At 31.3% G+C, this 10,639-nt stretch overlaps 1 protein-coding gene across 1 annotated transcript; it reads right to left on the minus strand.

Annotated features, from left to right (window-relative positions):
* Nucleotides 1-3,895: 3,895 nt before the first annotated feature.
* Nucleotides 3,896-5,311, minus strand: LOC126690326 (F-box/kelch-repeat protein At3g23880-like). Its single transcript, XM_050385433.1, has one exon. The coding sequence runs from the start codon at nucleotides 5,309-5,311 to the stop codon at nucleotides 3,896-3,898; it is 1,416 nt and encodes a 471-aa protein (XP_050241390.1).
* Between the last annotated feature and the right edge of the window lie 5,328 nt (nucleotides 5,312-10,639).

The following is a 10,639-nucleotide window of genomic DNA, read 5'->3' on the forward strand; positions in this document are numbered from 1 at the left end:
CCAAGAAAAATACTCTGAGATGAAACAAATGTTAAAAGTATGAAATTTAGGCTAAAAGGATCATGGTTATATATTCCTACCTTAGATTGAGAAGTTAAGGCCCGCCATACTATTTCAAGAGTTCGGGTGGGGCAGTTTTTTCAATCTCAACTCCTAGGACTGCAATAGGAACCTTATCCCCTGAAATAATCTCCAATATTAACCAGTTAACTATGACACAAAATTGTTAATTTTTTTTTTCTTCATTGCACTTGTACCCTTTAATAGAATAAATAGATAAATTTAGTAAGTCCTGGTTTGCAAGCAACTTGAAGCTAGAAAAAAACAATTGGAAAAGCAAATGATTTCCCAAAACCAAAGAAAATGCGTAATTACAGCCAAAAAAAAAAAAACTGAAGCTAATCAATGCTTTGTTTTTTGGAACACATAATAAGGAGCTTAATATTAATCGAATACTACAATAAAATAAGTTCTTGACAACGGTCTCATCTTGTTCTCTTTTTATTTTTATTTTCAATGTTGAGTTGTGATCTTGCAAATTCTTTTAACATCTTGTTCATAGCCAATCCAACATACGGAAAAATGATACTTCCCACTCCCACATATACACCGAGTTCAAACCCTTGATTATTATTATCTGGCTTCATAAAATCCACCACAATTCTTTTACAATTGTTTTGAAGATTGTAGGCATCTATTCTGTTGTTTATGTCCATTAAAACTTCACCATTTGCAATGAAACATAGTGGCCTCAAATGCTTATCACAATAGGGACTAGTGCGGGATCAAATGATTCCCAGCTGATCGCAACAGGGAATAATAAACAATTTCCCCCAAGACTCTTCCACCCCATATTCCTCCATTGCCTAAGTCATAACTTTTTGCTACAAGGGAGACATCATTTATCGTAATTTTTGCCACAACTTGATAAGATGGTTGATGTAAGTGGTGGCCAGTCACTTTAAACTTATCATTTTTTTCCATCACTTGTAAATTGACCACCTCATAATGGTAATTCTGAAATGGTACACTCGTACCAATTGGTATCCAAACATTTCGTTCTCCTAGCAAAACTGAAACGGACGAAATTAACTCCCTTGCTTACATGACCAAACTGAAAATAAAATAAAACTTACCAAAATGTTGTTGGGTGTTAAGTGCTAAGACCACAAATTTTCCCACAATTTTTATCTTAATTTACTCATGTGGCAAGATGTGAGTGTTGGAGTAAAAGTGGTGGGTCCACAACTCCACCACTTGTGTCTTGCCATGTGAGCAAGTTGTGGTAAAAGTTGTGATCCTAGTAGTACTCTAATTTCCATGATTACAAAACCATAAAATAAATAAAGTATTTATTAATTATCTATTCAAATTTACTTATTGATAAACTATTACTTCGTCGCAAAAAAAAAAAAAAAAAAAAAACTTGAACTGATAAAAAAGAAGGAGAAGAAATTACATAACTATTAATGTATTTCCTATTGGTCTTGAAAAGAGTATAAAGGGATCACTATTCTTGCTTTAGTAGTAGTAACTACTGTTGGGTGAGATGGGTGTAGTAATATGATGATCAAGGGCAACCTAAACTCTAGTACCCTTGGTAGATATGGATTTCAAATAAGGGAGATGTTAAGGATACTAATGAAAAAAAAAGTGTTACAAACCTAGCAAGATCTGTTGAATTTGCAAGCTACATGAAGGCATATATATGAGTCCATCCTCAAGAAATTAATTGGGTGTGTTCAGGGCGGCCCAACAAATTTGGAGGCCTAAGGTAATATATTTAAATGGGGCATTTTTGTTATCACTTAAATAATATTTAACTAGTATTTAATATCATAATTTTTTATAACAAAAATCTATTCCTTTTATTTTGTAATATGTTTTTTTTTTTTTTTGGTGGAAAAATGCTAAAGATATAACAAACTTTACTAAAAAAAAATTCAAACGATATAGAAATGAATGCGATTAGTGACACTTCAAGAAGATAATAAACAAATATTTGAATGAATGATGTTAGAGATATTATAAATTTTACAACATAAGGCTTACAAATATGTATCATTAATCACAAAATATAATTCAAAAATGCATTTAATAGGTTATTGATGTCCATATATTATATTAATTGTCACATCAATTTGTAAAGTTTTCAAGTAAAATTAATAATATTTCTAACATTTCCCTATTTTAATTATTTCTTGCGTTTAGTGACACATATATTTGTAAGGGAAAATGCTAGAGATACAAATTATTTTACAAAAACTTTTACAAATTGACGATGTGGTAAAGGATTATAGATAAATAAAAAAGTAATTTTATCGGTGGGCCCAGATGAAAACCAATAAAAAGTTGGCTACAACAACAATTTGTAAAAATATTGTAAAATAGTTTGTAAAACTATAGTATTACTCTATTTGTAAGACTCATATATTTAAAGTTGTATTATCTCTAGTATTACTCAATACTTTGGGACTTCTTAAAAGTAAAGAAAAATTATAAGGCTAATTTTTTTCCTATATCTCCAAATTTTTTATTATTATAAATATATCAATTTTTGCCCCAAAATTTAGGGCATTCCTTTAGTAGGGGCAGGGATGGAACTAGGATCAAAATTTAGGGGGGGCCAAAACCTCAATAAAAAAATTCTTTAAAATACAAAGTAGCATATATTTAATGTTAAGAAAATATCAACAAAAGAAAGGAGAAACAAAATAACCGTTTATTAATACATTTAAAATTAATAATTTAAAAATAGAATTTAACATTCTTTTAAATAACAAAAATCATCTATAGTTGATTTTGTACTAAACTTTGCAACAATCTCCCTTTCAATCCTAATTTCTTTTGATTAATGATACATGAATTTATAAAATTTATATAATAAAATTTGTAATACTAATGACTGTACACTACACATTAGCACCAATTTATTAATGCAACTATTCAATTCTATAATACCCCACATAAAATTAAACTAATTTACTAATAAACAACCAACTAGTAAGTAGTAAGTTAAAAAATAAAAAAAATAAATATTTTAAGTTAAAAATTAATAGCCAAACACACCTACCATCTCACCCCACACATTGATTAATGGCCACCCACACACCCCACTCTCACTCACTACAAGTACATTAACTTGGTTTGTAATTTGTATTCATCTATCTTTCTTCTTTTTTTCTTTGCACATTTTTTTTTCTTTTCAGCAAAAATAGTCATATATTTTTCAAGAAAATTCAAATAGTCAATCTTAACACTCATAAAAAACATAGCTTGGATCTAAGAAGAAAGAGTAAGAAACAGCCAACACAGTAATACAGATATTGTAGTATAGTTGTTTGCCAATTGGGTTTTATCATTTTCATGGGCCAATTTGTAACTTATTTTTGGCCCAATTGTTAAACTATTCATTAAAAATTTTGGGGGGGGGGGGGGGGGCAATGGCCCCCCTCTGCCTCTTACTAGTTTCGTCTTTGAGTAGGGGGCCCTAGGTGGTGGCCTAAGCCTAGGGCCGGCCTTGGGTGTGTTATGTAACATGCATCATATAAAATAAGAAGTGCAAGAAAAAGAATTTAAGACCCCATAAGGGTTCACCTCCTTAAAATCTTTGCTAAGGTGGCTCTCAATATACACAACCTTGTAAACTTAATTTAAATGGTGATCCTTACCAAAAATAAATAATGCAACATATGCACTTTAAACCATAAATAAACACAATAAATGAAGTAACCTGAAGTAATATATATTAATTAATTTAATGAGAAATGATATGTCCACAATGACATGATAATATTACAACTATAAAGTTTTTGATAATACTAAATACTTATTTAAAACTAACATTAATTAGTATTCTCCTCACATCTTCTACTAATTAAACAAAAAAAAAAGCCTAAATCCTGCCATTATTTTTCCTTCTTTTGTTGGACTTCCAAAATGAAGTTGAAAATTGGAGTAGCCCTCTTCTAAATATATTAAACCTTGCGAACGTTGACAATGATCTCATCTTGTTTTTGCACTTATTCTCTCTTTTCTGCCTTTTCCCATCACTTTGTTGTGATCTTGTGCTCATAAGGGACCCATCAAATTCTTCTGACTCTGTGTTCATTGCTAATTCATCATTGTGGGGAGAGAGGTTTAACCTTTGCTCATCATATGGAAGAACCATACTATCCACATTATATACACACCGTCCAAACCCACAATAATTTGACTCTATATTAGGGATCACAGTTCTTTTAGAATTGTTTAGAAGATTGTAGATGACTATTTTCTTTCTGTTCGCCTCCATTAAAACATCACCGTTTTTGGTGAAACACAATGGCCTCAAATGCTCCTCAAAATAGGGAATAACAAACAATTTTTCCCAAGATTCTTCCACCCCATATTTCTTCATTACCCAAGTCTCAAAGTGGCTTCCACTGGGGTCGTAATCATCGCATGTTAGAGAAAGGCATCCACCTAAAACCCCCAGCTCAAACTCATAATGCTTATCTAACATGCATGGTAATGGCAACTCATAAAAGTGTTCTTTAGCCGGATCAAAATAAACCAGTACCATTGCTATAGAGTTATAATTGACTTCCGTATTATATTCTTCACGGCGAAGAACCCAATGGGGAGCTCCATTCAAAGTAACCCCTTGTGTGTCAGAATCAAAATTGTAAGGAAATTCATTGTCATCAATTTCTTTCAAAGTATTGGTCCTGAAAGAGTAGGTGGAGATGGAAAAAGATTCTAAAGTATAATAATCATTGTTGGGTGAGCCTGGTGGACTTTCTGTATGAGATACCAACACAGCCTTGTAATCATCAGAGGAAGAATCATAACCAAGTCCACACATGAGTACACCACAAGAATAATCCGTACTATCATAGTCTAATTCAAACATATCATGTGTACCAGAAGATGGGTTCCACAGATAAAGATAAAAACAACAATAAACAAGTAACAAATTGTTGCAAGAGCCCAAGATCTCTGGGGTTTCTCTTCCAACAATAAACGAGTCGAGAGATTTCGCCTCAAGCATGAAGCCATTGTAATCTATGATATTAAGCCAGGCGGAGAAGACACCAGAATTTATATCTTCGCGTTGCTCAATGCAGCCGCATCTCCAAAGGGTCATGTTGTTGTTAGGCTCGTTGGCTCTGTCATAGCGTGCTTTGGCAAACTCAGAACTTGAAATCAAAGAACACCATGTTTCGCATACGGACTTAAATCGCTGTAGAGATTTGACGGGGAGTCTTTTTAGTACGTCATGCACGATGTCTTTTGGAATGTTTTGTGAAAAAATTCTTGGGTTTTCCATGATTTTCAAGAACCTGTTTGTGAAAGGTTACTAGGTTTTTGTTTTTGTTTTTTTTTTTTTTTTTTTTTTTTTTTTTTTGGGTTTCTTATATATGGTTGATGCTAGGGTTTTTCTCCATTTTATCTGCGTTGTAACTTTTAAGGCCAAGAATCGTTGTTCATTTGGGCCTTTTTTAATTGGGTTGGCTTCCTTAGTAGCTTCAATGGCTGAAGATACAAAGCTAAATCCAATTACATTATACGTGACAGCCCATGAATGCATATGAAAGCCCATTTATTTTCATTCTTGATAAGAATCCAATTTTGTTTTTTTGGGGGCTATAATCTATATATGATTCTTATTTTCATTCTATCTCAATATTTGAAAGGTTAGCAATATCATGATTTGGGACACTACACCTCCAAGAACCTCTGATTTGGCACACTTTTATGTCATGTCCACTATTTGAGATTCGTTTATTTTACTGAAACTGAAAACTTTTTGTTAAAAATACTATAAATAAATGTAAAAATTAGCTGAAATAGTACAGTGAGACCCATAAATAATATCAAAATGTGCAATGGGGCCTATAAATAGTAGTAAAAATAAGCTGAATAATAAAATAAATTGGCAAAAAAGACACCTTGACTTGGTAGAATCTAATCAAAGAAACCCACCGCGCACAAAGTACACACACTTTGCTCTCGCTAGTAGAGTAGCTAGTACAACCATGCTTTCAAGTAAAGCATGCGACTTTGCTGCTATCCGTGTAAAGAGAAAATTAAAGAAACTTCTTAGCCAATTTGTGCTTTGTAGATACACTGGGTCAACATTAATAAAAAAAATTTTAAAAAAAAAAATTCTAACATAAACATTTAAAGCTTAATTTTTCAACTTCAACTATCAATTATAAAAATAAAAATAAAAACTAAAAAAATTTCTTCGCTCAACATAACATATTATAGGTAAGATAGGTGGAATACATTTTTAAGTTTTAAGGGGAAGATTTCAAGTAGAATTTTTAATAATTAAATAATATTATTTAACTATATATATATATATATATATAATATAGAGATACAAAATTACTAATTAAGTTTTAGTATTTAGATTTTATTAACATCTCTTTTATACTTGATACTGACTAATCTACTTAATCAAAATATTCATAAAAAAATTTTCTTGTGGTGAAAATTTTAGGGGATTTTAAGAGAGTTTAATTTTTATTGGCCCAATATTGTGGAACGTCTTGGAGGTAGGAGAAAGGATGAAAAACACATTTTTATATCTTTTGTTTGACATAAATATTTTTTTGGTCCTTATATTTTGGGCCTACTTTCATTTTGGTAATCTAATTTCACAACATTTGATAAAGTATCTGATAGTTGAATAAGAGATTTGAAATTTAATCATCGTCTACAACAAAAACCGATTGATGTCTTAGTATGATGATAAAAAGTGCAATTACCATAAGCGAACGTCATAGGTTGAAATTATATAAAAAAATGGTCTTAAAGTTATTAGACTTGTTGTCATTTAGTTCTTGCCGCCATCAAATCAATGATGAAAAACTATTACGTGGCTAACAAATTGTAATGCTGGCATATAGGTGGCTAAAATAATAATAAATATATAATTGCTACTAGAAAAGCCACATGAACAATTTTAGGAAAAAAAATCACATTTGAAAAATAAAATAAAAACATGCATATACCTAGCTAGCTAGTACTTTGCAATGTCTTCCCCTTTTTGGTTGAAATGCCACAATGAGCCACACATATATATAAATGTATATATATATATATATATATATATATAAAAGCTATTACCCATCCTTATAACTTTTTATTAGATAAATAATCTAAAAATCTAACTGTTGGATTATATGTTCTCTATATTCTTAACATATTTGTCAAATTTCTAATTAATTGAACATTATTTACAATTTGATCCATAAACCCATCTTTTATACATAATTTTAAACAACAAAAACTTGCTCTTTAAATTTTTGATCAATGACCTAGTTATTGATATTTGATTGTCTTGAAATTTTGCAAAAAAAGAGAATATACAAAAATAATGTAGAGTCATGCTAAGGGGTGCCCTTATGACAATAGTTAACAATCCATTTTAGGAAAGTTTTTACATCACTTTTATGGGAAATGAAAAAAACTGTCAAAATATTAATTACTTTTTTTCCCATAAAAACTTTCTTTAAATGGATTTTTAACTATTGCTCTAAGGTAATTCAATGATAAATTTGTCAAAATTTGCATATAAAAAAAAAATTTGAGTTGTGTAATATTCCTTAAAGTTATACATGGTGTCACTTGAACTGCACGTGTGCCTACACACACATACATACATACATTCATACACACACACACATATATATATATATATATATATAAAAATTAAACTTAAAAGTGGAGAAGGGGGTTCAAACATTGGTTTTCATACATAAAATAAATTAGGTAGCCTTCTCCTTAATAAACCAAATAAGTCAATACTCCCTCTTTGTCTCTTGGATCACATTAATCATTGTGATCTCGTGCCTAACACCCACCCATATATTGTGTTATTATCTTGTACTTATCACTTGGGCTCATTGTTTTGTTGTGATCCAATCTATGCTCATCACAAACTCAACTTAATGGTGAAATTAATTACTGAAAACCGGGGTAGGGGATTCAAATCTTGGTTTTTATGCATAAAAAATTAGGTAGCCTTCTCCTTAATAAACCAAACAAAGAGGACACTATCTCTTATTGTATTACATGCTAAATTCAATACTCCCTCTTTGTTTCTTGGATCGCATTAATTCATTGTGATCTCGTGCTTAAAACCCACCCACATTGTGTTATTATCTTGCGCTTATCACTTGGGCTCATTGTTTTGTTGTGATCCAATCTATGCTCATCACCAACTCAACTTAATGGTGATCTGCGTTTGTCTCTTAAGAGTGCACATGATTTATATTTTTCATTAGCCTAGTCTCAAGAATCTGTTATAGGCATTGTGGATTAGATAAAGCATGTCCCCAAAATCAAAGTCCTCGTGTCAAACTTAGGAAGCCTTATCCAACAAACAAGGTCTTGGAAGCTCCTTATAATTTTTCTTTAGCCGTACTTGAAGTAAGTAATTTCCATTATTACAAAACCATAAAATAAATAAAGTATATATTAATTAGCTCTTCAAATTTATTTGATAAACTATCACTTTGTCCCAAAAACTTAAACTGATGAAAAAGAACTAGAAGATGAAATTACATAACTATTACCTCCTCAACACCAAGGACAACTCCAATGCAGAGCATAGTAATCAATGTATTTCCTATTGGTCTTGAAAAGTGTATAAAGGGATCACTATTCTTGCTTTTGTTGCAGTAACCACTGTTGGGTGAGAGGGGTGGAGTAATATGATGATTAAGGGGTACCTAAACTCTAGTATGCCCTTGGTAGATATGGATTTCAAATAAGGGAGATGTTCAGGATACTAATGAATGTTACAAACCTAGATATGGCAGCTGAATTCGCAACCTACATGCAGCATATATATTAGTCCATCCCCAAGAAATTGGGTGTGTTAATTATGTACTCTAGAACATGCAACAGAATATTTCATATAAATTAAGAAGTGCATGAAAAAGAATATAGATCCCATAAATGAGAAATTATACAATCCTCTAGTGAATCACATTATTTGTTCACTATTTCACTAAAAGACTCTAATTTATTTTAAATTGTTGAGTCAGTAATTAGTTTCTGTTTAAAAAAAATTTCTAACTCAGCAATTTTAAACAAGTGAGAGTTTTTTAATGAAATGGTGAATCACGTCACTTGTCCACCATAAGGATCTTATAATTTTTCTCCAAGATTCACCTCCTTGAAATCTTTGCTAAGGTGGCTCTCAATATATAAACACAATTGTAAGTTCAATATAAATATGGTGATCCCTCACCAAAAATAAACGATGCAATGATAAATAAACACAATAAATTAAATAACCTGAAGCAATATATATTAATTAATTTAATACCATGATAAGATGATACTATTAACTATTAAGTTTTTGATAATACTAAATACTTATATCTAAAACTTAGGCCTGGCTAAGCTAAAAGCAATTGATGCAATCATCTAAGGCCCCCCAAAAAAAGAAGGCCCCACTTATATATAAATAAATATATATATATATATATATAATATTTATCTATATATTTTGATTAAGAAAAAAAAATTAAGTCCTTTTATTGGTCAATAAAATGCATTAAAAATGCCTTATTGTATTCTAAAATACAACACACTACTGATTGCACTACACACTGCCCATAGCATATTATCACTGTAGCACATCACAATCACATGGCCTCCACACTATCACTAAAGGGGATTCGGATCCTCTCCATTTCAAAGTGGAATGGAGAGCATCCATTTTATGGACAGGATTCATTTGAAATACATCTAGAGTCTAAGACGTGCCACGTCAATTAAAAGGCTAAAAACTTAACTCAACAAATTTAAACTTTGGGTAAACCAAGGTTAACTCAGCATATTCTTTTCTCCCAGCAAGCCAACTGAAATTTCAAACTCTCTTCTCCAAGGATTCTCTCTCTGCATCCCACAATCCTCACTATTACCGGTGCCACTAGCCATCGTGCGAAGTCACCATTGTTGCGCGGGCTATGTCTCACACCAACCTAGCATCATCAGAAAGTGCCGCCCACCTGTAGGCATAGGCACTACCCAATAAGTTTTCTCTATTTGCTTGGTTTCTGAGAAAACGAAGGAAATTAAACTATTGATTTTGCAATTTTGTTGATTGATTTATTGGTTCTGAATATGGTTTCTTTTTTTGTGCTATATTTTTTCAGTGGTTGGTTTTGAGTTTACAGATTGAAATCAGCAGGTGGTGTTTCAGCTTTGTAAGATTTATGGGTTGTTTCAATCTGAATTCGTTACTAAAATTATTTTAGTATTTGATTTTTTTTCTCTGCTTTGCCTAATTCCAAACTCTTGCTCCTCATCATTATGACAAATATGGTCATTAACTTTTACCATTTTAGCTTATAAGCTGAATTAAACCTTTTACTTTCAAATTAACTTGTCAATGTCAATACTTTTAGGTTCTAATAGGAAGAAGTCAATATGGGGTCAAATGCTCTTTCGAGGTGTAACTCTTCTATGATATAGAACTGCTTTGTGATATGTTCATTCCATTTTCAAATTCTTCTATAAAAAAATTCCACCCTTCCCATACCTTTATCAATTTTACCTCAAGAATGGTTGCTGCAGTTCTTGGCACTAATTCTAAATTTAAGAACTTGGTTAACAATAATGCTTGATTATG

Source organism: Quercus robur, chromosome 6 (genome assembly GCF_932294415.1).
Source record: "Quercus robur chromosome 6, dhQueRobu3.1, whole genome shotgun sequence".
NCBI lineage: Eukaryota > Viridiplantae > Streptophyta > Magnoliopsida > Fagales > Fagaceae > Quercus > Quercus robur.